At 41.4% G+C, this 27918-nt stretch overlaps 3 protein-coding genes and 1 long non-coding RNA gene across 9 annotated transcripts; 2 read left to right on the forward strand and 2 right to left on the reverse strand.

Moving 5' to 3' along the window:
* The first annotated feature begins 156 nt into the window (after nucleotides 1-156).
* Nucleotides 157-4202, forward strand: LOC129187189 (neoverrucotoxin subunit alpha-like). Its single transcript, XM_054786066.1, has 2 exons — nucleotides 157-892; nucleotides 983-4202. The coding sequence occupies exons 1-2, from the start codon at nucleotides 301-303 to the stop codon at nucleotides 1525-1527; spliced, it is 1137 nt and encodes a 378-aa protein (XP_054642041.1). The 5' UTR covers nucleotides 157-300; the 3' UTR covers nucleotides 1528-4202.
* On the reverse strand, nucleotides 2456-13750 carry LOC129187186 (gastrula zinc finger protein XlCGF57.1-like). 4 transcript variants are annotated; one of them, XM_054786060.1, is made up of 3 exons: nucleotides 13723-13750; nucleotides 5221-5317; nucleotides 2456-5149 (listed from the first exon to the last, which is right to left on the reverse strand). In XM_054786060.1, the coding sequence occupies exon 3, from the start codon at nucleotides 4852-4854 to the stop codon at nucleotides 3655-3657; it is 1200 nt and encodes a 399-aa protein (XP_054642035.1). In that variant the 5' UTR covers nucleotides 4855-5149; nucleotides 5221-5317; nucleotides 13723-13750; the 3' UTR covers nucleotides 2456-3654. The 4 variants fall into 4 exon arrangements, with proteins under 4 accessions (XP_054642035.1, XP_054642034.1, XP_054642033.1 ...); XM_054786059.1 differs by lacking the exon at nucleotides 13723-13750 and adding an exon at nucleotides 9343-9449; XM_054786058.1 differs by lacking the exon at nucleotides 13723-13750 and adding an exon at nucleotides 9343-9447 and having other exon boundaries at nucleotides 5221-5329.
* LOC129187190 (uncharacterized) lies at nucleotides 4601-6028 on the forward strand. Its single transcript, XR_008572367.1, has 2 exons — nucleotides 4601-4947; nucleotides 5853-6028. It is a non-coding gene; the product is annotated as an uncharacterized LOC129187190 (long non-coding RNA).
* Nucleotides 11793-27884, reverse strand: LOC129187184 (oocyte zinc finger protein XlCOF6.1-like). Of its 3 annotated transcripts, XM_054786056.1 has the most exons (4): nucleotides 27579-27884; nucleotides 27162-27365; nucleotides 25818-26348; nucleotides 14260-14480 (listed from the first exon to the last, which is right to left on the reverse strand). In XM_054786056.1, exons 1-4 carry the CDS (start codon nucleotides 27814-27816, stop codon nucleotides 14401-14403), a joined length of 1053 nt encoding a protein of 350 aa, XP_054642031.1. In that variant the 5' UTR covers nucleotides 27817-27884; the 3' UTR covers nucleotides 14260-14400. The 3 variants fall into 3 exon arrangements, with proteins under 3 accessions (XP_054642030.1, XP_054642031.1, XP_054642029.1); XM_054786054.1 differs by lacking the exon at nucleotides 14260-14480 and having other exon boundaries at nucleotides 24087-26348; XM_054786055.1 differs by lacking the exons at nucleotides 25818-26348; nucleotides 27162-27365; nucleotides 27579-27884 and adding an exon at nucleotides 17375-17481 and having other exon boundaries at nucleotides 11793-14480.
* Nucleotides 27885-27918: the final 34 nt, after the last annotated feature.

The raw sequence follows: 27918 nt of genomic DNA on the forward strand, positions 1-27918 counted from the left end.
GATGCAGTGAAAGCCTACTGTGAGCTTCCAACACTACTGACACAAAAGGACAACAGCGCTCCTCTGGTTGTCTGGCTGTATCCTCTGAATTCGTTGTACGCTGAGGCTCCTCAGCTGATCAGAGACCTCAGCATCACCCTGGCGAGGGAAATTCAAACTGCTATGGAAGATGGAAATGAAGTGGAAATGAGATGCAATGATAGCTTGTACAGCAGTGTGGCACGAGACTTCACTGTAATTCACAAAAATTTATATAGTTTTTAAAAATTGTGTTCTTTTTACACATCCTCAATCAAATTGATGTTGGCTAAGAGTCTTCCTGCTATCCGTGATGGCAAACAAGACGAGAGCGCCTTAGCAAAAGTCCTAAACAACCGTGAAAAGTCTCCATTCAGTCAAGAACACCTCACCAAGTGGTTGGACACCACAGAACGAGACATCAATGTCATTCGGTCGTGTGTTGAGATGATAATGCGTGAATCAAATGCCTGCATCGTTCGCACAAAGACCGAATTGGATCGAGTGGTTCTCGCTCCAGGTGTCACAAATGTTCTCGTCTATGTTTTCACCAACTTGGACCCTACTGATCCTTGGCTTGATGCCATGGCCAAATACTTAGACACATCCCAATTCCAAGAAACCGATGAAAAATCGTCCTTCACAAATGCTGATATCATCCAAATGAGAGAAGATGTCCAAACGTTCCTTAAATATGCCAAACCTCTGAGGCGTAGCAGCAGCGTAAAGTTCCTCATAACTGCCCTACCAAATAAGAAATACAAGGTATCGACCATCTACCATTACAAGGACGGCCTTCTGTTCAGTGACAAGTTCACAGTGCCATCCCTCCCAGCACCTGACAAGATCACAGACAGAAATGAAGTCATCTGGCGTAAGTTTCATTTGTGTACTGCAGGTTCCACTTCCAAGTCAATCTATGCAAACTGCAATTTCTAAAAGGTGATTTATGTTTTTCTTCCAGAGGCTACTGATCTCACATTGGATGAAAATACTGTCAACGCAAACCTCACTCTGTCTGAGGAAAACAAGAAGGCAACAAATAGCAGCCCCAGGTCATATCCTTCTCACTCTGAGAGGTTTATTGATCAACCTCAAGTTCTCGGCAAAGAAGGGATGACTGGTCGTCATTATTGGGAGGTTGAATGGAGGGGTGAAACTTATGTGGTGGCTGCATACGCTTCAGCTCCAAGGAAAGGTACAGTGTTCTGGCCTCAAATGGCAAAGTTTGGAGATATAGTTTCTTCCTGGGCAATTCGAGTAAAGCATGATTTGCAAATCCAGTTAAAAACCACGGGTGTGTCTTTTACGATGTGGAAACACGCCTTTTCCGGCATTCAAAAGCTGGGAGTGTTTCTCGACTGGGCAGGTGGTACGCTTTCCTTCTATGGTGTCTCTGGAAACAAAATGAAACACTACTACACCTTCAAGGAAGCATTTGATGAACCGATTTATGCAGGTTTTGCAGCATACGACAAACAGAGTTATGCTTTACTGTCATCGTTTTAGACACTGCGGCAAGCGCCACATTTGATTTCATGATCAGCTATACAACAGTTTTAGATTCACTAGTTTTAAAACAGCTTTGTGGTTGCTAAAACCACCACTTTCAGGGCAGAAGTCCAGGAACGGTATGGTCTAGCACGTTTATCAAAGGGTGTGGTGGCAAGCTTATGTTCTATCCGTGTTAGAAGTGTTAGTTATAAATGTGTTATGACTTGATTTTTCCGTAGTGCACATTCATATAAACTTGGCTTATTAGAACAAATCAGCATATTGTCTGTAGAACGCATTCCCTCTGTCACTTTGTCCTATAAACAAGGCCTCCAGCCATCATAGGCAATTTCCCGTGGCGGTGTGTGTTAGGCTAAGTGGGCAGGACATACCCTTGTGCCTGATTTCCTTTCCTGATAGATTTTGTTGAACTATCTTTCTTTTCCACCCTTCGGGGAAACTCTTGTGTGAGACTCCTATGTGACCTGTCATCAGCTGTCTCCTGCAGAAGAAATCCACAAAAAAGATCTGCTTGCTGTTGTAGAGTGATTACCATTACAACATTCAAATAAACATCTTTGAAATAGCACCATGGTTGTCCCGTACGATGGTCCATTTCTTCAGGACTGAATGGACAGGAAATCACTGGGACTTCGATTCCAAAGTGCGACTCCCGTGGATTCCCAACATCTTCCCAGTTGTTATTGTCCTCAACAAGCTGCAAAAGCATTCAACGACACAATTCATACTGTAAGCGGAAGCTTTTAGAAAACTACTTGAATGAAATTACTTCCATAAAAAAAATCTATACATATGTTGCATTTGTACCTTATTGTCTGGCTCCTTGGTGGCCCATGACCCACAGCTGCTTTGGTGTTACCTTTTCCTCGGTGTGTATTGGGTGGTTGTCCCAATCGTCCGAGAATTTTGTAAAATTCTCTTCCGTTTGTTGGGCGTGGTCTCCAAAGAGGTCATTGCCTCACCAGTCAAGAACCTCACCGCACGTCACTGCTTATTGGGACGCTGTAAAGTCAATCACAGACCTCCAGATGTATACTTGACTTAAAATCACGCTTACCGCTTTATTGACAAGGCATTCATATCTCAAGATTACAATTCCAGTGTTCAAGCCTGTTAAAATCTATAGAGTCCAGCAAAACAACTTTAACCGCCACAATGGGTCTTGGCTGTTGCTTTCTTCCTGTAACACCCCCAAACAATCAAGCAGTGTACACAGAGTGCCCTCTACTGACCAAACCAAGTAGTGAACACTAAAACAAAGAAAACATGATACAATGTAGGCTGGAACAGATACATTGGGAAACAATACTTAGGTGTTGCATTCAATGTCCACAACAAAATACAGCAACGGACAATCCATGCGATACTAAGTAAGTACACAGCCAGTATCGCTGATATTGACACAGATACTGTACCTTTTAAATTGAATTTTTCAATAAAACTGGATGATTTTGTCAATTTGGATCAATACACTTATTTGTGAACATTCCATCAATATGAAATACAACAATATCAACAAAATAATATCATGATTCCCTTTTATAACGTACAATTGTTTGAGCAAAATCAAATCAACACTGCAAAATTAAAAAAAAAGCAAAAACTACTATTTTGCTCTCACTCAAAGCCTTCAAAAGCCTCCTGAAAGCGGTCCGTACCTCAATGAGTGAATCATAAGAACTCAAGTCAGTAAAAGGAATCAAATGTAAAAGGAATCAAATCACTACTTTCCAGACCCAATCAGGAAGTAATGGAACAGGAAGTGACTTCATCAGTTACAGCATTTAGTGATGACATCATACAGTCAAATAAAACACCTTTAACTACAAATGAAACCACTGCAGTCACCGTGTCTTTCTTTTGCATATGAATAAAAACAAGATGTATTTATTGAACAAAGACACATGCAAAGAATATTACAACACAGTAGCAACACAGTGACTGCATGGAAGTCAGGCGAGTCAAGCAGGAGACCATCAGTGACTCTGCATGTGTCTTATCAAACCCGACTTCCAAGAAAATGTGTCACCACAATTTGAGCAACTAAACGTTTTTTGTCGTGTGCGTTCTCATGTGACAGCACATTTACTTTGAGAGAGAAGCTTTTACCAGACTGAGCAACTAAAAGGGTTTTCTCCTGTGTGTTCTCATGTGTAATTGCATGTTTGCCTTTAAAGTGAACACTCTACCACAGTCTAAGCAACTAAAAGGTTTTTCTCCTGTGTGCGTTCTCGTGTGACTTTGCATGTTTGCCTTTAAAGTGAAGCTTTTACCACAATGTGAGCAACTAAAAGGTTTTTCTCCGGTGTGTGTTCTCATATGCAACCGCATGTGTGTCTTTTGAGTGAAGCCTTTACCACAGTCTGAGCAGCTAAAAGGTTTTTCTCCCGTGTGTGTTCTCATGTGACTTTGCATGTTCGCCTTTAAAGTGAAGCCTTTACCACAGTGTGAACAACTAAATGGTTTTTCTCCCGTGTGTGTTCTCATGTGTAATCCTATGACTGACTTTTGAGTGAAGCGTTTTCCACAGTCTGAGCAACTAAAAGGTTTTTCTCCTGTGTGCGTTCTCATGTGTAATTCCATGACTGACTTTTGAGTGAAGCGTTTTCCACAGTCTGAGCAACTAAACGGTTTTTCTCCTGTGTGTGTTCTCATGTGTCGAACCAAATTACTCTTACGAGAAAATCTTTTATCACAAACTGAGCAGTTAAAATGTTTACCTGTCTTCTTTTTAGAGCTTTCAGAGTGTTTGTTGCCAGTGTGAGTCATCATATCACCTTCACAGTCTGTATCGCTGCTCACAGATTCTTGGTTGAAGTCGCTGTCTTCACCTTCAGGAGAGTGTGACGTTGTGTCGTCACTATCTGACAGTGGAGCTAAGAGGTTGTCTGCTTGTGATCCTCCACAGTGGTCTCCATCAGCTTCTGTTGTCATGTGTTGCAGTGAGCTGCTGCATGAAGGCTCCGCCTCTCTCATCTCCTCACTCGGACTATGATGAAGCTGTGAGGACTCAGGTGGTTTGTCTTCAGGGTCTTCGGTCTTCACAGAGACACCAGTCAGTGGCAACCTGGTGAGATCAGCCTCCTCTGACCCAAGAAGATGCTCTCCCTCCTGAGTGATGGAGAGTTCTTCCTCTTCCTCTTTAACATAGGGGGGCTGTGGCTCCGCCTCTTCTTCTTTAACGTCGGTGAGGTGTGGCTCCTCCTCTTCCTCTTTAACATAGGGGGGCTGTGGCTCCACCTCTTCCTCTTTAAAGTGGGTGGGCTGTGGCTCCTCCTCTTCCTTTTTAACGTTGGGGTCCTCTGACTCCGCCTCTCTCATCTCCTCACTTGGACTAGATGAAGCTGTGAGGATTCAGGTGGTTTGTCTTCAGGGTCTTCGGTCACCACAGAGACACCAGTCAGTGGCAACCTGGTGAGATCAGCCTCCTCTGGCCCTCGAAGATGCTCTCCCTCCTAAGTGATCGAGAGTTCATCCTCTTGCTCTTTAACATAGGGGGGCTGTGGCTCCACCTCTTCTTCTTTAATTGGCTGTAGCTTTACCTGCTTAGAAGTGGAGCTCCCTCCCTGTGGCTGAGGCGGACTTACTTATTGACGGCCAATCAGTTGCTGGATGTCTGCAGGACACAAACAGGAATTATAGTGGAAGCTTAAAGTGCACTGTAAAAAAAAATTAAATATTAATCACCATTTGCAACTATGTTGCATCATTGTGTAGGACACTAAGGGCCTCTGCGTTGCTCAACCTCATATCAACCAGATGCCCAGGGAGGGAGTGTTCTTGCCTAAAACAATAACTACAGTCAAACCACATCCATTAGTTAAAAGACAGTCAGACTGTTTGATCAAAGCAATCTAATCCACATCCCTTGCAAGAACACAGCGCTGAGTTCAACTCTAGCTCATCTTAAACATGCTCTATCTACTCAATGGCAGATCTTTAAGTAATAAATCATTTTTAATGAATCATTTTATTTCCTTTTACAATCTTGATTTTACATTTTTAACAGAGACATGGCTCGACAAAAACACAGCTAATGGCTTCCTGATTGAGTCTAGTCCTCCTCATTTCAACTCTGTATCTGAAATGCGACAAAACCGGAGGGGTGGGGGTGTTTGTGCCTTATTAACGGACAATATACTCACACAAAAATGGTCAAATTGGGCTTTTTTCTTTTGAGTATGTGTCATTCAATATGGTGTTAAAACAGACTTCCATACTTGATATTACCATTTACAAACCGCCACAGATTTGTTTTGACAATTTTACAGAATGACTTTCAGTTGTGTGCACTGATTTTGACTGTTTGGTCATTGCAGGGGCCTTGAACGTGCATGTGGACGTAGCTGATGACAGGCATGCTGAAGAACTCACTGCTGTCCTTGAAATGTGTGGTCTAACGCAGCATGTGACTGAACCTACCCACAGCAGGGGGCACACTCTTGATGTGATCATTACTAAGGGTGTTTCTATTTTAAATGTGAATGTTGCTTTATCTGATGACTTTTGTGTTGTCTTTGACATGTCTGTTACACCCAAACCAGCAGTTGGTTCTAGTTAGTTCAGGGAAGCTTCATTAACAACAGCACAGGGACACAGTTTATGGCAAGGGTTAGGTTTGAAAACACCCCGTGTTCAAACATTGATGATCGGTTGAGCTCTTATACGTGTTGTAAATGTTTTGGATACCATTGCTCCTGTCAAGGTTAGAATGGTTAAAATTAGGCAAAACGCGCCAAGGAGAAAAGAAGAGTCTGTCACGGCACATAAAAGGGAGTGCTGAATGAAAATGGTGCAAATCCAAGCTCCAGGTTCATTATGAGGTTTACAAAGAAGAGCTATGTGTTTTCAACCAAAGCTTGTGGAGAACAAGGGAGAGTTATTTTTCTGAAATCATCACCAACTGTAGTCACAACTCTCGTATACTGTTTGCTACAGTTAACAGATGAACAAACAGTTGATCCAGTTTCACTGCCCTTAGAACTCATTTCTACATCTGAGTGCAATGAGTTTGCAACATTCTTTCACAACAAAGTTCAAGGTATTAAAATTGCAGTCATTTCCGCAACACTAAGTATTAGACACGTGGAGCTGACACATGTCACACGTGTCATTGATAGAACAGTGGAAGAGATCATCTGCAGTCTGAGTCCATCAACGTGCTGCCTTGATGAGTTAGCCACGACATTTCTAAAGTCTGTGTTGAGTCAGTTTGCTGCCACAATTCACTCATGTAGTTCACATCTCACTTCAGACTGGAACATTTCCAAAGGCCCTAAAAACTGCTGTCATGAAGCCTCTTGTGAAGAAGAGCAGTCTTGATGCTACGGGCCCACATCAAAGCTGTCGTTCCTGGGAAAAGTCTTAGAAAAGGTTGAATACCAACAGCTTACTGACTTTCTCCTCTCCAACGATGTGTTTGGTACTTTCCAATCAGGCTTTAGGCCCCCCCACAGCACTGACACAGCTCTGATCAAGGTGACAAATGATATCTGAACACAGATGCAGCCAAAGTCTCACTTTTAGTGCTGCCGGACCCGAGCGCTGCCTTTGATAACAGCTGATCATGTGATCTTATTACAGAGGTTAGAAATCTCTGGTACGGCTCTAAACTGGTTCAAGTCCTATCGAGAGGACAGGAAGTAGTTTGTTGGAATTGGTAACTGTGTCTCAGAGCAAATGGCTATGACATGTGGAGTTCCCCAGGGGTCAGTCCTGGGACCCTTATTGTTCAATCCGTTCATGCTTCCTCGAGGCCAGCTCATACGCAGCTGCAATGTGTCCCACCACAACTATGCAGACCACGCTCAGGTCTACGTGTCACTGATGGCAGGTGAACACGGTCCTGCAGATTTACTTTGGCACTGCATCAAACGGATCAGTGTGTGGATGCAAAACAGCTTTCTCCCGCTAAAACTGAAATCATAGTCACCTTGAGACTCTTTCTCTACAACCTAACCATCAGGTTAGAAATCTCGGGGTAAGAATGCACTCAGACCTGAACTTGAACAGCCACATTAAATCAATAACATCACCTACAAAACATTGCCAAAATCAAGGTAATCGTGTCTAAGCCAGATTTGGAGAGACTAATCCATGCCTTTGTCTCCAGCAGGCTAGACTACCGTAACGGACTTCTCATCGGGCTCTCTAAACGAGCAGTAAAACAGCTGCAGTACATCCACGATGCTGCTGCTCGAGTCCTGACTAGAACCAGGAAATATGAGCGTATTAGTCCAGTACTCCAGTCTCTGCACTGGCTTCCTGACGCTCAGAGAGTAGACTTTAAAACAGCTCCGCTTGCGTACAAGTCTTTTGGTCTTGCGCATCTCAGTACATCTCTGACATCTCTCCACATAAACCATCTGGAGCTCAAGAAGCTCAGGGAGGGGTCTCCTGCGGGCGCCCAGAGTCAGGACTAAACACAGTGAGGCTGCTTTTCAGTTTTATGCTGCCAAAATCTGGAGCAATCTTCCAGAAGATGGCCACAAAACACTTTTTCTTGTTGTATTCATTCTGCTCCAACTCCCCTCGATGTCGAGAATTCCTGGTAGTTTCCTTTGTAATCCCAGACGCATTATTTATATACAAACAATATATCAATATTTTTTAATGAAATGCCAATATTGTATTATTGTGGTTAAGCACAGTATTAAAATATGAACCAACACAAAATAATTCTCATAAAGAACATACATGTAGCAATGTTACAACATTTTGAAATTTGTAAAATCAAGTCTGTGATTAATTGTATCCGATAAAGCATGACTTGAAAATGAATTTGAGAACTCATTCATCTCTCTAAAACATGCATGTTAGGTTATGGACTGTAAATTGTCCGCAGGTATGAATGAGAGTGTGAATGATTGTTTGTCTATATGTGCCCTGCCATTGGCTGGCGGTGTACCCCGCCTCTCTCCCCCGCGACCCTAATTGGGTTACGCGGCAGAAAATGGATGCCTCACACTGCAGTGTAGCATGTGTGTATTTGTTTTCCATCCATCCATGTTCTATACTGCTTCTCCTCATTAGGGTCGCGGGGGCATGCTGGAGCCTATCCCAGCTGACTTTGGGCAACAGGCGGGGTACACCCTAGGCTGGTTGCCAGCCAATGGCAGGGCACATATAGACACACAACCATTTACACTCACATTCATACCTATGGACGATTTAGAGTCGCCAGTGAAGCTAACATGCATGTTTTTGGAATGTGGGAGGAAACCAGAGTAGTAGTTCAGCCCACACTAACCACAATGCAAACGCGACATGTTGTGTTTCCGGGCAAAACCCCCCAAAACGGCCAATTCAATGTTAATGAAATTCCATGTGCAGATAGATATTAAAGTAAATGAATCTTCCATACACAGTTTATCTTCCTCCATAGCTCCGGTCCATCAATTTGAAAGTCTTTAAGTTGTACTTAATTTTTCCAAGGACGAACTGACTTGATGTGGTCCAACACACAATATAATTCCGATACGACACTGAAGATGAAAAAGTAATCTACCTATCAAACATGAATATGAATGAAAATACACCCGATATCATGTGAAAAAAATGCATTTTGAAAGACGTTCGCACCGACTCTCCTACAGCACGCGCACGCTCACGGTCAGATTTGTTCGTAGCTAAAATACGGGTTTCGTAACATAACTAACAAAAGTATTCACAAGACAAAAGATGGCTTTGCATGTACTCCATAGACCTGCTAGCACGCTAACGTTAGCGGCTCACAATAGCACATTCATTTAAAACGGCATCTTATTTAAACAACTTAAAGAGTGTAAAAGGTTATTGTATTTATATTACCTCATTGGCCACGTGCACTAGAGAGGAGTACAACAGCGTCTTCTGAGAGTTACAACAGCAACTTGTGAAGGCCGCTTCTTGCTCGTTGGCTTGGTGATGTCTTGGTGTGCACCAATCATTAACGTCTTACTGAAACACACACACTGGTGAAAATAGGTTCCACATCAGAATCGAGCAACATGTTAGCGTAAACAAGTCCTACAAATACAGTAATGTTGTAAATCTTAACATTTATCAATTTAACACACACTAACTTAACATAATCAACTTAAATGTAAGAATAGACTCAAAGCTGGCTCTTATGGCAGCTTCACTACCAAACAGGCTGCATGACAAGATGATTGTCCAGCACTGTGTGTCATTTATTTATGTTTTATGGCACACCTGAAAAGCGTGAAGACCAACCGACCACGCCCGCGCACGACTTATTTTGTTCCTGCATGGGTATGCGTTGTCACCACCACTTCCCGAATCCCTGAAGCAGTCCTGGCATTATTTGGTCTTTGATTTGGTTTTCCTTGTTTTTGGTTGTGATGGTGATTTTTATTTAGGTGCATTTTTTGCTAAAAGAGACTTAGAGTCAATTTTATTTTAATAGTTTTTTTGTTGTTTAATTTATTATGTTTGTTTATTTAATTTAAAAGTTCTTTATATTACAATGTTAAATACTCTTGATAAATTAAAGCTGGTGTAATCGAATTATTATGCCATATATTATTACATTCATGAAAAAAATTGTCTCAAAATAAAGTTGACAATAATATCACTTATCACCAATAATGTGTAGGACAATCATCGTCTGGCAAAATGTAAATGTAATATATGTTATATTAACTATAAAACTATAATTATTATAATCATCATTAAATGTTCTATCACATTATTTGCATTTATATGAAACTCAACATATTTACAATAATATTACAATTATTTTTGTGTTACAGCTAACTAACAACAATAATAACATATTGGTGTACTATATTACATAATATTACGACGTTGTTCTCATAAAATTATGGCTTTTTCCTAGATAGAATTCCAACTTTTTTGCTGAATATTTATTCTGTATTCTTGTAAAATGACGAACATTTTTGCTGTTGTTGATAGCCAGTATGCCGCCTTTGTCGTCACATGTTGCTGATGTGCTGTGTGTTGCAGTCCAAGTGTCGATGCAGAGTGACGCCTCAGTGTGGTCCCGTCCGATGGTCCATTTCTTCAGGACTGAATAGACAGGAAATCTCTGGGACTTCAATTCCAAAGTGCGACTCCCGTGGATTCCCAACATCTTCCCAGTTGTTATTGTTTACAATAACAATAACAACAAAGAATAACAACAACACAGATAACAATCTCCTTCTCAATACACATAAGACCAAAGAGATGATCATCGACCCAAGAACAAGGGAAAAGGAGCCGCATAGACCCCTGTTTATTGATGAGACTGAGGTGGAGAGGGTGAAAACCTTCAAGTTCCTTGGCACACACATCAGCGAGGACCTCACCTGGTCTCACAACACCCAACAAATGATGAAGAAGTCCCAAAGGAGACTGTACTTCCTGAGAAGACTGAGGAAATTTGGTATGTCTACCACAATCCTGAGTTGCTTCTACAGATGCACTATGGAAAGTGTCCTTACCGCCTCCATCACTGTTTGGTACGGTAACTGTACAACACGTGATAGGAAGGCACTCCAGCGGGCGATCAAGACCTCACAGAACATTGTTGGGGCAGCCCTCCCCTCACTGCAAGACATTTATAAAACTAGAGTCCTACGAAGAACACACAACCTCATCAAGGACAGCACACATCCACAACACTCATTATTCACACTCCTACCGTCAGGCAGACGCTACAGGAGTTTGAAGTCCAGGACCACAAGGCTGGCAAACAGCTTTTACCCACAGGCCATCAGGCTTCTCAACGAAGCACTCACACACGCCGCACGCAACACACACACACACTCATAGCACTTTATTTATTTATTTGTATTATTTATCTGTATTCATGTCTCTTCTGTTTTTGTTGCTTAATTTATTGGTATATATGTTTATGTGTTTATGTTTATTATGTTCTCATTCTTTCTTTTCTTGGGAGAATGAACAGAATAAGATTTTCATTGCATGGTATAACTGCTGTTTTACCATGCACATGACAATAAAACTCTCTTGAATCTTGAATTGTTCTCAACAAACTGCAGAAACATTCAACAACACAATGTTTACAATTCCAGTGCTCAAACTTGTTCAAATCTACAGAATCCAGCAAACAAAAACGACGGGTCTACTCTAGACTGTTGCTTTCTTCCGGTAACGCCCCCAAACAATCAAGCAGTGTACACAGAGTGCCCTCTACTGACCAAACCGAGTAGTGGAAACCAAAACAAAGCAGACGTGACACAAAGTAGGCTGGAACAGATACATTCGAAAACAATACTTTATTAGGTGTTGCATTCAATGTGCACAATAAAATACAACATCAGGCAATCCATGCGATACCCAATCAGTGTGGAGCCAGTATCGCTGACTTTGATACCGAAACTGGACTTTTTAATCAAATTTTTCAATAAAATTGAACAATTTTGTCAATTTGTATCAGCACGCTTATTTGTGAACATTTCATCAATATGTAATACAACAATACCAACAAAATATGTTTATAATATATAACAATTATAGTATAATTGTTTGAGCAAAATCAAAACAACACTGCAAAATAAAAAAAAAAGAAGCAAAAACTACTATTTTGCTTTCACTCAAAGCCTTCAAAAGCCTCCTGAAAGCGGTCCGTACCCCAATGAGTGAATCATAAGAACTCAAGTCAGTAAAAGGAATCAAATCACTACTTTCCAGACCCAATCAGGAAGTAATGGAACAGGAAGTGACTTCATCAGTTACAGCATTTAGTGATGACATCATACAGTCAAATAAAACAGCTTTAACTACAAATGAAACCACTGCAGTCACCATGTCTTTCTTTTACACATGAATAAAAACAAGATGTATTTATTGAACAAAGACACATGCAAAGAATATTACAACACAGTAGCAACACAGTGACTGCATGGAAGTCAGGCGAGTCAAGCAGGAGACCATCAGTGACTCTGCATGTGTCTTATCAAATAATCCATCCATCCATCCATTTTCTATACCGCTTCATCCTCATTAGGGTCGCGGGGGCATGCTGGAGCCTATCCCAGCTGACTTCGGGCGACAGGCGGGGTACACCCTGGACTGGTCGCCAGCCAATCACAGGGCACATATAGACAAACAACCATTCACACTCACATTCATACCTACGGACAATTTAGAGTCGCCAATTAACCTCACCTGCATGTTTTTGAGAATGTGGGAGGAAGCCGGAGTGCCCGGAGAAAACCCACGCACACGGGGAGAACATGCAAACTCCACACAGAAATGCCCAGGGGAGAATCGAACCCAGGTCTTCCCGATCTCCAGGCTGTTCCTGTATTGGCCAACGTGCTAACCACTAGACCACCGTGCGGCCCGTCTTATCAAATAATCGCTCCTCAAAAATGTGTCACCACAATTTCAGCAACTAAAAGGTTTTTCCTCTTCTGTGCGTTCTCATGTGATCCCAAATTTACCTTGAGAGAGAAACTTTTAAAACTGGTTGAGCACACTGAAAGTTTTTTTTCCTGTGTGTTCTCATGTGTAATTGCATGTTTGCCTTTATAGTGAACCCTCTACCACAGTCTGAGCAACTAAAAGGTCTTTCTCCTGTGTGCGTTCTCATGTGAGTTTGCATGTTTGCCTTTAAAGTGAAGCTTTTACCGCAGTGTGAGCAACTAAAAGGTTTTTCTCCTGTGTGTGTTCTCATGTGCAATCGCATGTGTGTCTTTTGACTGAAGCGTTTACCACAGTCTGAGCAGCTAAAAGGTTTTTCTCCCGTGTGTGTTCTCATGTGACTTTGCATGTTTGCCTTTAAAGTGAAGCCTTTACCACAGTGTAAACAACTAAAGGGTTTTTCTCCTGTGTGCGTTCTCATGTGTACTCCCATGACTGACTTTTGAGTGAAGCCTTTACCACAGTGTGAGCAACTAAAAGGTTTTTCTCCTGTGTGTGTTCTCATGTGTAATTCCATGACTGACTTTTGTGTGAAGCGTTTGCCACAGTCTGAGCAACTAAACGGTTTTTCTCCTGTGTGTGTTCTCATGTGTAATCCCATAACTGACTTTTGAGTGAAGCATTTACCACAGTCTGAGCAACTAAAAGGTTTTTCTCCTGTGTGTGTTCTCATGTGTCGAGACAAATTACTCTTACGAGAAAATCTTTTATCACAAACTGAGCAGTTAAAACGTTTACCTGTCTTCTTTTTAGAGCTTTCAGAGTGTTTGTTGCCAGTGTGAGTCATCATATCACCTTCACAGTCTGTATCGCTGCTCACAGATTCTTGGTTGAAGTCGCTGTCTTCACCTTCAGGAGAGTGTGACGTTGTGTCGTCACTATCTGACAGTGGAGCTAAGAGGTTGTCTGCTTGTGATCCTCCACAGTGGTCTCCATCAGCTTCTGTTGTCATGTGTTGCAGTGAGCTGCTGCATGAAGGCTCCGCCTCTCTCATCTCCTCACTCGGACTATGATGAAGCTGTGAGGACTCACGTGGTTTGTCTTCAGGGTCTTCGGTCTTCACAGAGACACCAGTCAGTGGCAACCTGGTGAGATCAGCCTCCTCCGGCCCTAGAAGATGCTCTCCCTCCTGAGTGATGGAGAGTTCTTCTTCTTCCTCTTTAACATAGGGGGGCTGTGGCTCCTCCTTTTCCTGTTTAATGTGGGTGTGCTGTGACTCCGCCTCTTCCTCTTTAAAATAGGGAGGCTGTGACTCTCCGTTTTCCTTTTTAATGTGGCTGGGCTGTGGCTCCTCCTCTTCCTCTTTAACACCGGGGGGCTCTGACTCTGCCTCTCTCATCTCTCACTTGACTATGATGAAGCTGTGAGGACTCAGGTGGTTTTTCTCCAGGGTCTTTGGTCTTCACAGAGACACCAGTCAGTGGCAACCTGGTGAGAGCCGCCTCCTCTGTGTCGAGAAAATGCTCTCCCTCCTCAGTCAGTGAGAGTTCTTACTCTTCCTCCCCTGTGGCTGAGTAGGATATTCTTCTTGATGACCAACCAGCTGTGAATGTCTGTGGGACACAAAAAGGAATTATTGTGGAAGCTTTTTGTGCATTCTAAAAAAAAAAAAAGGCCCCTCCCCCTACACACAAACACACAGCGAGGTGCCACTCTTCCTGCCTCACTCACTCGGCTGCAGCAGACTACATTTGTTTACACCAGCTGTGACTTTGTAAAACAACACAACACTACATTACACTACACTACACTACACTACACTAGGGCCCGTCAAGGGGAACATTCTAGTTTTTTTTCACACAAGTTTTAGAGAGCGTATGACAGCGTTTTAACGTCGTGTAAGTTGCATCTCTGTGAGATAAACAAAGATAGATGCAAGTGTTAATCCACATGTCCACCAATATCTTAGACGTACTAAAGTGAAATAAAGATCTATGCAGATATACACAGCGTCCCACTTCACTTCATACTTCCATGCAGGATTTACAGGGGCTCATACGTTCACAAGTTCATGTCTTCATTCTAATCATGTTCCAAGTCATGTATTTAGTTGTCATGTGATACATTGGAAGGTGTGGAGCCACTTCACAAAAGACTCAACAGGCGTTACGTTAGATGCAACATGTGCAGTGTGCAAGTTAGCCAGGGCTCCAGCACCAGCAAAGCAAAGAACACTACAAACTTGTGGCAACACATAAAAGTAAATCACAAAGAGGCATGTCCTTATGTTGGCAGCCTTACTAATTCAACTTCCTTATTTTCATTTAGTAGTCTTCTGCTTCTTTGTGTTCAATCCTATTTTGGCTATGATAAGAATTGATGTTCACTTACAGTAAATATCCTGTCTATGTCAACGCTCTTATTTCATATATCAGATTATATATCGGATATCCTAAATATTCCCAAAAACCCACATGGGTCGGGCTCTATCCTGAACAAGCTATATGTAAAGTGGCTCCACAAATCTTATGTAGGCGGCCACGAAACACATTTGCTTGTTGTATTTACTCTGCTCCAACTGCACTCCGTGTAGGGAATTCTGGGTAGTTTCCTTTGTTATCCCAGACTTATTATTTATATACAGTATATACAGTCATGTGAAAAAATTAAATATTCAGTTCTTTATTAAGAAATGTTCACATATCAATGTCTGATCTTGTTTTTCTTTATTTCTGGAAAAGAAAGTGATTTAATTGCAGGCAAACAACAAAAATTAACATCGTTTTACTCATTAAACAAAATATATCAACAAAAATGCATATTCTAACTGAGGAAAAAGTTAGGACACCTTACCACCTAATAGCTAGTGTTATAACTTAGTGTTATAACTGAAATAACTTCAGTGAGACGCTTCTTGTAGCCATCTGCCAGTCTCTGACGTCGGTCTGAAGAAAGTCTCCTCAACGCAGAATACTTTCAGCTGTGAGATGTTTGAGGGGTTTCTTGCATGTACAGCCCGTTTCAAGTCACCCCACAGCATCTCAATGGGATTAAGATCTGGGCTTTGACTCGGCCATTCCAGGACTCTCCATTTCTTCCTTTTCAGCCAGTCCTTGGTGGATTTACAGGTACGTTTTGGGTCATTGTCATGTTGCAGGGTCCAGTTTCGCTTTAGCTTTCATTTTTTCACAGATGATCTCACATGTTCCTCAAGCACCCTCTGATACACGATAGAATTCATGGTGGATTCTATGATGGTGAACTGGCCAGGTCCTGCTGCAGCAAAGCATCCCCAAACCATGACACTTGCACCTCCATGCTTCACAGTTGGTATGAGGTTCTTTTCCTGGAATGCTGTATTGGGTTTACGCCAAACATGTCCTCTGTTCTGGTGTCCAAATAATTCATTTTAGATTCATCTGTCCAAAGAACATTATTCCAGAAGTCCTGGTCTTTGTCTACATTCACTCTGGCAAACGTCAGTCTGGCCTTCATGTTCTTCTTGGAGAACAAAGGTTTCCTCCTTGCACACCTCCCATGAAGGTTAAACTTGTGAAGTCTCTTTCTGATTGTGGAGGCATGCACTTTCACATCAACTGTAGCAAGTCCCGTGATGATGACATTTGAGGGTTTTTGGAGACTTCTTTTAGCATCTTGCGGTCTGCTCTCAGGGTGACCTTGCTTGGACGGCCAGACCTGGGCATGTTGGCAGTTGTTTTCAATGTCCTCCACTACTTTCCGGACAGTGGAATGGCTGATTTTATATTCTTTTGAGATCTTTTTAAATCCCTTACCAGATTCATAAGCGTCTACAATCTTCTTTCTGAAGGTCTCAGACAGCTCCTTTGATCTCACCATGGTGTTTTCTCTCACTTCAACAGTCAGGGGCACACCAAACTAAATGTGAGGTTTAAATAAGGCAAGCCTCCTTCAGACACTGGTAATGATGTTCTAATCATGTGCACCTGATGTGATACACCTGTGGGTGATTTTTGCCATTTTAAGTGGGATTGAATGTGGGGGTGTCCTAATTTATTCCTCAACAGAAATTGCATTTATTTAAAATTACATTTTACAAAAAGTTATAAAAAAAATCTTTTTTTTTAGTTTTATTTGTTTAGTTCTATTACTTGAATTTCTCAAGATTGTTAAAATTGATATTAAATATCCATATGACCAAATATGTTAGAAAACACACAAGCTACCATGGGGTGTCCTAATTGTTTCACACGACTGTAAATATTTTTATATAAAGCGACAATATGTTATTATTGCGGTTAAGCGTGCCTTGAGAGCCGTACAAAAAATATAAAATAGCATTAAAATATTAACTAACACAAAATAATTCTCATAGAGAACATAAAAGTATCAACAACACAAAATATGGCTTTGCATGTACTACATAGACCTGCTAGCACGCTAGCAGGCTAACAATAGCACATTCATTCAGAACGGCACCGTATTTAAACAACTAAAAGAGTGTAAAAGGTTATTGTATTTATATTACCTCATTGGTCACGTGCACTAGAGAGGAGTACAACAGCGTCTTCTGAGAGTTACAACAGCAACTTGTGAAGGCCGCTTCTTGCTCGTTGGCTTGGTAATGTCTTGGTGTGCACCAATCATTAACGTCTTACTGAAACACACACACTGGTGAAAATAGGTTCCACATCAGAATCGATTTACATGTCAGCGTAAACAAGTCCTACAAGCACAATAATACTGTAAATCTTAACATTTATCAATTTAACGCACACTAACTTAACATAATTAACTTAAATGCAAGAATTGACTCAAAGCTGGCTCTGAAGGCAGCTTCACTACCAAACAGGCTGAATGACAAGATGATTGTGTGTAAGGATAAGAAAGCCAACCCCACCAATTTTTGATTGTATTGTAAAGTTAACGTTGTAAGGTTGTTGCATTGTTAAAATATGTACTGTTCTCCAAACCAAATAACTAATGTGATGTAAGAGCACTATTTCGCCACAAGGGGGAGTGTCTCGCCAAATGTGCGTCGCTTCAACGGAGAAGAAGAACATCCAGCGCTGGAGTATCACATGTTGGACAAGAAAAAGTGTGTGATGAAATGCCAGAAGGCTAACGTGCCATTTCTGTTGCTACAGGTGACAGTTAGTCGTGCGTGATATATTTGAGTAGCATCATTGATGGAAGTGTGTGAATGTTGGTTGTTTATCCACACATTTGTATGTGCAATAAGAAGTAATTACAGTCAAGGAATAATAAACAATGTTCATTATTTACTGAGACTTCATACTACATTTTATTTACTCTTTTTATTCTTGTGTGTGCTTTTTTTTGGTCTATTTTTTCTTGTTTTTGGGTGTGATTGTGATTTTTATTTAAGTGTAATTTTTGCTACAAGAGACTGAGAGTCAATTTTATTTTCATTGAGTTTTTTGTTTGTTTAATTTATTATGATGTTTAATTTATTTTGTTTTAAAGTTTTTGACATTCCAATCCAATGTTAAATAGCTACTCTTGAGAAATTAAAGTTGATCCGGTGTAATTGAATCATGAAAAAATTGTCTCAAAATAATGTTGACAATAATATCGTTTATCGCCAACAATGTGTAGGACAAATATTGTCTGGCAAAATGTAAATATAATTTACATAATATATTAACTATAAAATTATAATTATTATAATTCTCATTACATGTGCTATCTAATTATCTGATTTGATTACAATTATTGTGTGTTACAGTTAACTAACAACAACAATAATAACATGTTGCTGTAATATGTTACATAATATTACGACGTTATTCTCGTAAAATTATGACTTTCTTGTTAGATTATAATTTTTTGAATATTTATTCCGTATGTAGCAGACTTAGAATGGCATCCGGGTTGAAGAACACATACATACACATACAGTCAAACTTGTCTATAGCGGCCACTAGAAGGAGTCTGCAAAAGTGGCCGCTATAGACAAGTGGCCTCTATAGACAGGTTGGTGTCCAGTTTGAATGTTGACCAGTAGAGGAAAAAAAAGAAAAAAAAAAGGGAAAAAAATAATAATGTTGACCAGTAGATGGCACTGTGGGACTGCGGATAAAAGTTGTACAGCACTACTGACGTTCTTATTCTTTTTCTTGTGTTTTCTTTCTTTTCTTGGGAGAATGAACAGAATAAGAATTTCACTGTTTAGTATAACGGCCTGTTTTACTATGCATATGACAATAAAACTCTTGAATCTACTAGGCTTGTTATTATCCACCACCCACAGAACAAAGCTGTGCTAGTAATGTCTTACGCTTGTTTTTAATATTTTACTTTTTATACGACAGAGTGTCATTACAGCTTTAGCATTACAGCAGAAGCAACAGGAGAAGTTTCCTTCTTTGCTTCGGAGCTGAATAACACTGACAAGTTAACAGACTAGTAGCGAACGGAAAAGAAGACGGCTTTGTTTGTGTCGAATACAGAAGATGAGGACTTTGATGGATTTGTGGATGAGGATTGATGAAAAATAACGTGAGTACATTCTAAAATACTTCAATTAAGTACAACCCAACTCAGTTTTGCTCCCGCTGCCGCATGCATGCTAGCGTATGGTTTTTTTTTTATTGTAGCGTCGCTGGGAGCACGTCCTGTTCCCAGCCTACTTTGCGGTAATGTTTTGGTGCAAATGCTCTTAAAGTTACATGTTTGACCAGGAAATAGCAAGCTCAAAAGAAGACTGCTTTTTTATGTGGAACAACTGACAGTTTGTGTGGATCTTGTGAATGATTGTGACTGAGCTAGGACTCAGTAATTAAAGTCTACACACGACGGCTTCATTGATTGAAAAACAAAACTTTTTCGTGCATGAAGCTTTTACTTGAGTTGGTAATTTGGCCGCTATATGCAGTCAGATATTGACCAAGGGAGACAAAATGGGTGGCCGCTGGCCGCGTTGGACAGGTGACTGCTATACACAGGGTCTATAACATGCAAATTTGCTGCGGGGGATTTTTCAGTGGCCGCTATAGGCAGGTGGCCGTTCTATAAAGGTGGCCGCTAAGACAGGTTTGACTGTATATCCATCATAGCTATCCACATGCATCATAGCCAGTTGTCCACAATCTCCCTTGTGCTTCTTAAGCTTTTCATACAGGGTAGCATTTGTCTCTGGATCCTATAGCAACCACGGCGGGTGTGGTGGATAGACCACAAAAGGACTACATGCAAGGTTTGTAAAACCAAATTTCTCTGTTTTCCCCTGCACACTACAAAACACTTCTACAAAAATGGTCTCTTTTACTATTTAACTGTTCCCACGTTGGGAAGAAAACGCTCTTTGCCAGATGATCCCCCCATGACCCTGTAGATGCATGGAATACGATAATGTGACTTGGAGTCTTCTCAACTCAAGAGGAAACTCACCAACTTCAACCTGTGGTGCAGAGAACTGCAGAACTAATGACAAAGGTACATAAATTTAGCCTACTTACTGAGGAACTGATGAAGAACTAGTGACGAACTAATGTGTAGTTACTGAGGAAGTAAGGCACATACTTTTTTTTTTTTTTCCTTGACAGGGAAGGGCGTGTATGGCAGGAGCTCTGTTGATGATACTGGAAATTTTAACTATTTTGGTGCTTTCCTGACGACACTTCATGAACACAAGATCAGTGCTGCTTGCTGAATCCCCCAACTTTAACTTGGATAGTCGAGAGGTACAGATACAAGTATTGATACTGCTAGCAAGTCTAGCTAACTAGCGAACTGCTGAAGTTCAAAGAGGTTGCTTAGCAACAATGTCAAAAACAAAGGAAAATGATTCTGGTTCTGAACTTGCAGAGGAAAATGATTCTGGCTCTGCATTTCGAAGTGGACATGGAAATAAAAACAGTGGCAGAATACCTAGCTAGTCCAAGATACCAAGAGTTGCAAAATGCTGTCAAGAGCTTCAAAGAAACCTTTGATAGAAGCTTCGAGAGTAGAGAGATCACTCTACCACAAATAATGCGAGCAATTGAGAAGCTGCATTCAACTGTAGAGATACAGTCTGAAGAAAATAGAGCACAGAACAAGTATATCAAAAAACTAAGAAAAGAAGTCAAGAAGTTGCAAGATGAAACTGCAGACCTGAGCGCTGCTCTTAAGGAGGTTAAATACCCTATGGTAGATATCAAGGCTCTGCAGGACGACATTAGGGTACTGCTGAATGACAATGCTGCCTTGCGCTCTGCTCTTCAGGAAGCGATAAACCGTAAAGAAAATACAGCATTTTGCAAGGATGTTAGGGTTCTGCAGGATGATATCAGGGCATTATAGGAAGATAACGCTGCCTTGCGCACTGTTCTCAAGGAGGCTATAAACCATATGGAAGCCGCCTCACGTACTGATCTTAAGGATGCTAAAGACCCCAGGGAAGAAAATAGAGCATTATGCAATGATATCACCATTCTACAGGATGACATCAAGGCACTATTGAAGGACAATGCTGACTTCCGCACCACCCTTGAGGAAGAGAAAGAAGCAAAGGAGAATATCAAGGAGCAAATTAAAAACTTCATTGACGAGATGGATCAGATGGCACGAATGAATGATGTGGTCCTCACAGGGCTCCAAATCACACCCAAGTCAAGAGATGTTCCTTCAATAAAGCAACAGATTGCTAACTTCCTACACTCGAAGGAGGTGGATGTCGATGTCAACAGTATTGACACGTGCGTCCCACTCCATGGCAGGAACAACACCACACCTGTCATCATTAAGTTCACCAACAGGGAATCCAAAACAGCACTGCTGAAACAGGGAAAGGAGCTAAGAGGCACCAACGTCTACATGAATGAGCATCTCACAAAACGCAATTCTGACATCGCCAAGGAAGCACGAGACCTGAGGAAGCAAGGAAAGATTCAAAACACTTGGAGCACTAACGGGAAAATCTACATCAAACTAAAAGGAGGTCCAGGAGTCGCAAGTGTGCTTGTTGTCCAAGACATCAGTGATCTGGATACATATTAAAGATCATATTACTATGACAATAAGCATAATTGCAATAACCTTGACAGAGTTAATAACAGGAACTCTTGTATACAAACTCAGTGTCACTAGCAGTGCAACACCAAAGAAGATGTGGATATCAACAGGAGAGGAAGGACAGGATAAATAGAAAGGGAAAAGGAAAGGAGAAGGAGGAAAAAAGGGGGAAAAAAAGACTTTTTTTTAGCATTTGTGTACCTGTATACTGTATATGTGTATACTGTATATGTATATATGTGTGTACTTGTGTAGGTGCAGATGTAAGTGTATCTATATGTATGTGCGTGTTTGTATGTGTATGTACACACATGTATGTAATAGCAATTGATGTGGATAGGATTAAATAAGCTCTGCTTCTTCCTACTCCTTTTCGGACATATGCATGTTCGAAATAAAGTAAACCAAACCAAAACAAATTTAGAATAGTTATTGAGCAGTGGTTAGGTGGGTTCATTCCTCATTAACTACTGTAATCTTGTGTACCTTATTGTAAAGTGTTACCTTATGTTCCTTACCGTTTCTCTTTTATACTGCAGAATGTTGCTATAATTCATCCATTTCTTAAACTCTTTCAAAACTTTGTTTGTACTCTTCACTGCATGTGTACAATCCTCCGTGCACCAAGGGACTAACCTCTTCCTTTTACTTCCACACCTCCCCGCAATATAGGTTTTTGCAGCTTCCACTGCAGCCAAACTGACATTTTTATTTATTCATTCATACCCCCATCACTCAAAAAAGTAAACAATCCCCAGTCAGCTTTGTCTAGTACCCATCGATCTGTACATTTTATTGGAGTATTTCAATTTGTGTTACCAGTTGAAAATGTAACAGGGTAATGATCACTTCCCTTAACAACGTCTCATATTATTTTGTTTGCCAGTTTCTGAGATACCAATGTCCAGTCCAATACTGACTATAGTGCCACACCCAGTCTTGTGGCTGAGCCATCACTTCAACATACTAAACTCTTCCTGCCCATTACTTCCTCCAAAACTGTGCCAGTATAATCAGTGTTTTCAATAAAATGGAATCATTTTGTCAATTTGTATCAATACACTTATTTGGGAATGTTTCATCAATATGTAACGCAACAATATCAACAAAATAATGTCATGAGTTAGAGTGCTGCTCTGCTGCCATTTTATGGTCTCTTGTTGCAGCGCACCTGCCCACCTTGGGGAGGAGCTCAGACACACCTGTTTTCAATCTTCGTTGGACTACTTTAGCTCTGCTTCCATGTTCAGTCATAGCCGGATTGTTTTCCCATGTTCACCTGTTCCATGTGTAGCCGAGTGAAATCTTTGATTTAAAGTACTGTGCTTTTTGTTGTGAATATTCTCAAAACCTGCATTTATGTTTTGATGGAACTTCTTTTTGTTGCGGTTGCTGTTGCAAGGGGGACCCTTTATAGCGACGCACACAGGGAGAAACGCGTGTCTGCTGCCATAACGTGGACGTTTGAGCAGCTGAAGTCAGGGAATGCTGCGGTGTGTGCCCTCCTTGCCATTGTTCCACAGAAAATAAATGTACAGATCCTCACTTGGTGTGTGTTCTTCAATCCGGATGCCATTACAAGGCTGCTACACATGCTCATGTCCTGCCTTGTATGCCTTCCCATGTTTCTGGCCTCGGCTAGTTCTTGTAAGTACTACCCGTGCAAGTTCCTGTCAGCCTTTTTGCTACAGTCTGTTTGTTGCTATACAAGTTCTCGCTCCTGCGCAGTTTTTCCATTGCAGTGAAGTTTTTGTTACCATTCTCTGCTAGTTTTTCAGCAGCTACCTTTGTTAGTATTTTTGTATTTTTCTGTTTCCCCTGCCGGTTAGTTGTGCAGCACCTTTAGTTACTATAGTGTCATATTTTTGTATTGGAATAAACCTTCATAAACCTACACCGGTGTCCTCTCTGCATCTTGGAATCCGGTTACCGGCTGTGTGCCTACCCGTGACAAATAATATCACGGTTCCATTTTATTACATACCATTGTTTGAGCAGAATCAAATCAACACTGCAAAATAAGAAAAAAAAGCAAAAAACTACTATTTTGCTCTCACTCAAATTCTTCAGAGGCCTTCTGAAAGCGGCCCATACCCCAATGAGTGAATCATCAGAACTCAAATCAGTAAAGGGAATCAAATCACTACTTTCCAGACCCAATCTGGAAGTAATGGAACAGGAAGTGACTTCATCAGTTACAGCATTTAGTGATGACAGCATACAGTCAAATAAAACACCTTTAACTACAAATGCAACCTCTGCAGTCACCGTGTCTTTCTTCTGCACATGAATAAAAACAAGATGTATTTATTGAACAAAGACACGTGCAAAGAATATTACAACACAGTGACTGCATGGAAGTCAGGCGAGTCAAGCAGGAGACCATCAGTGACTCTGCATGTGTCTTATCAAACCCGACTTCCAAGAAAATGTGTCACCACAATTTGAGCAACTAAAAGTAGGGAAGCTCCATTCAGGGTTTTATGCTGCCAATACCAATTATCAAAGGCCAAAATCGACCGACACCGATCACATGGATTAATGATACATTTTTCAATTTATTTGTGATGACTGCTGCACCCCTGCTACTGGCTATATGATATGAAAAAAGGAAGCATAAAATTATCTTCATTTAGACAAAAACATATTTGTCTTACATTTGGAAGAGAACATACATCACTGGTGAAACTTTCAGAAGATGACACGCCTTCTTTGAGGATACTTTGGATGTGAGTCCATTGCTGGAACTTCCAGGTCCGTGACAGAGACTCGGCGAACTCTGTGTCTTCCACTACTGAGAAAGGCTGCTCATCTCGTTGGATGAATTCAATTATTTTTCGGGTTATTAGCTTAGCCTTCTGGCTGTCACGCACACACACACACACGAGTGTTAGCATCATAGCGTTAGCTGCAGTTTGAATGATGATCACACCATGAGCCTCCAAAACTCACGATAGTGCGTCAATTGCTTGTTCTTCAAATGCCATACTAAAGCTTTTTTAAAGTGTTACCCTTGCAAGATAGTTTCCGTGGCATGTGTTAGCAGTTAGATTCCACACGGCAGACATGATTTGTTACCGTTTTAGGTGAAGGGAAAATGGCAGAAGGACGCTGCCGAAGATGTCAAGACGCTACACTGCACACAGGCATCGCTGCGGGCCGCAATAGTCATAGGCACAAGTATCAGCTTTTGTGATAGGCGTTGAAAAGAAAGTATCGGCACATACAGATATTGCGATTTTTCACAAAAATCGTCCGATACTGATCGGTGGCTGATCAATCGGAGCACCCCTAACTAAAAAGTTTTTCTCCTGTGTGTGTTCTCATGTGTGATTCCATGTGTGCCTTTCGATAGAAGTGTTTACCACAGTCTGAGCAACTGAAAGGTTTTTCTCCTGTGTGTGTTCGCATGTGTGATTGCATGTTTGGCTTGTGAGTGAAGCTTTTGCCGCAGTCTGAGCAACTGAAAGGTTTTTCTCCTGTGTGCGTTCTCATGTGTGATTGCATGGTTGTCTTGTGAGTGAAGTGTTTACCACAGTATGAGCAACTAAAAGGTTTTTCTCCTATGTGCGTTCTCATGTGTATTTGCATGGTTGTCTTTTGAGTGAATAGTTTACCACAGTCTGAGCAACTGAAAGGTTTTTCTCCTGTGTGCGTTCTCCTGTGTAATTGCATGTTTGTCTTTAAATTGAAGCGTTTACCACAGTCTGAGCAACTAAAAGGTTTTTCTCCTGTGTGTGTTCTCATGTGTCTTTGCATGTTTGTCTTTAGACTGAAGCGTTTACCACAGTCTGAGCAACTAAAAGGTTTTTCTCCTGTGTGCGTTCTCATGTGTCGAGTCAAAAGACTCTGACAAGAAAGTATTTTATCACAAACTGAGCAGTTAAAACGTTTACCTGTCTTCTTTTTAGAGCTTTCAGAGTGTTTGTTGCCAGTGTGAGTCATCATATCACCTTCACAATCTGTATCGCTGCTCAGAGATTCTTGGTTGAAGTCGCTGTCTTCACCTTCAGGAGAGTGTGACGTTGTGTCGTCACTATCTGACAGTGGAGCTAAGAGGTTGTCTGCTTGTGATCCTCCACAGTGGTCAACATCAGCTTCTGTTGTCATGTGTTGCAGTGAGCTGCTGCATGAAGGCTCCGCCTCTCTCATCTCCTCACTTGGACTATGATGAAGCTGTGAGGACTCAGGTGGTTTGTCTTCAGGGTCTTCGGTCTTCACAGAGACACCAGTCAGTGGCAACCTGGTGAGATCAGCCTCCTCTGGCCCTAGAAGATGCTCTCCCTCCTGAGTGATGGAGAGTTCTTCCTCTTCCTCTTTAACGTAGGGGGGCTGTGGCTCCTCTTCTTCCTCTTTAATGTGGGCGGGCTCTAGGCCCTCTTCTTCCTCTTTAACAGGCTGTGGCTCCTCTTGCTCCAATGTGGCGCCCCCCCCCTGTGGCTGAGGGGAACATTCTCCTTGACCACCAATCAGCTGCTGGATGTCTGCAGGGCACAAACAGGAATTCTCATGGAAGCTTATCGTGCATGTAGCTTACAGTAAAAGCTCAGTTGCCAGAATTCTACCTTAAAAATAACAGTGGAATAAAGATTGACGGTTCTTTCAATACTTTACTGTAAAAACCTATTTTTTTGCTACATAGCAATAAACTATATTTTGTGTATAAAAATTGCCTCAACGGCACATAAAATGTGCTGCCAGTTAACAGTGGCTGTTTTGTATAAGTCACGTTACGTCACATCATCAATCTAAAATCTTTCCCATCCCTTGCCACACCCATTGCTTAACATCTGGCGTAAAAGAAGTCTCTATACAGTAAGTCATAGTCATACTATTATGTCATACACCTGTACTATGTCTCTGACGTATGAAAAGTCAGACATCAGCTCTGATGCTGGTTAATCCCTGGGAAGAGTTTAAGTGCAATGCTTCAAAAAAATGTTTCCTTTTAATGAGGTACCCTTGGTATTTTCATGTCTGTCCACGCCCTGCCCGTGTAGTATTTACCAGGACATGAATGCCCAGAAAGTTTATCTTCAAAGCTGTTTGATTCATATAAACACCATGGTGAGCATTTTAAAAAGTCAAATAATAAAAACTGTCCTTTTGCATTTGAGTGTCTGGAATATTTTGTTATATTTATTTATGATGAGTGCTACTGTGCGATTGAGAACACGCAGAAAAGAGAAAAGAGAAAGCGGGATCATGTTTCACATAATGATTGTGGATGATGGGCAAAATCCCCCCCCAACAGTGAAGTTTTCTTTCGGTAGTAGACTAGTGAACGTTAAGCATACCTTCAACGTGGAGCACAACTCGAGTTTTGCAAACAGCTTCCAGTTGCTGTCGTAGCCGCTCGTTCTCCTCTCTTGTTGGAGAAAGTTCCTCCTCGTACAATGTTATGTGTAGTCTCTTATCTGCAGCTTCCACCTCCGTGTGTCCGAGATGCAATGAGGGTGCCCAGTCTGGATGGCTTTCATCCATTTCATAAGCTGGTCTCCCTAAAAGCACACACTCCCATGATGCCTTTTACAAATGTGTACATCGATCACGGTTCTTTCATTCATTCTTGATCCTACAAACCACAACGAGTTTTATTCCCCAAAACACGGTACTTGACTTTGTTTGCTGCCCTCAGCTAGCTTGGCTAACGCTAGCGGCCTACTGAATGCGAGGCGTGAAGGAGCAAAACGCACGCTTTGATTCAAACTTACCAGTGTGAAAATGCCGTGAACACACCAACATGTGTCGGGTGATGGCGTCGAAAGTGATGTGTGGTCGTCTCACGGCTGCTATCCAGGCCATTCGGCGTCTCTTCGTTAGCTCACAGATCACAGCTCCTTGGCTTTGCTTCCACGTTGGAAATGGGAAAAATGTCACCCCATCCTTTTTATCCCCGGAGCGATCGCGTGAACGATTGTGGCAGTTAATAACACAACACGTCTGCACCATGATTTCACTTGTTTCAACAAAACAACAACACAAGGAGATCAACAAACTTTGCAGCTTCCTTTCAAGCCCACAATGCAACGCGGTTACGTCACCTCCCACCCA

Source organism: Dunckerocampus dactyliophorus, chromosome 9, assembly GCF_027744805.1.
Source record: "Dunckerocampus dactyliophorus isolate RoL2022-P2 chromosome 9, RoL_Ddac_1.1, whole genome shotgun sequence".
Classification (NCBI taxonomy): domain Eukaryota; kingdom Metazoa; phylum Chordata; class Actinopteri; order Syngnathiformes; family Syngnathidae; genus Dunckerocampus; species Dunckerocampus dactyliophorus.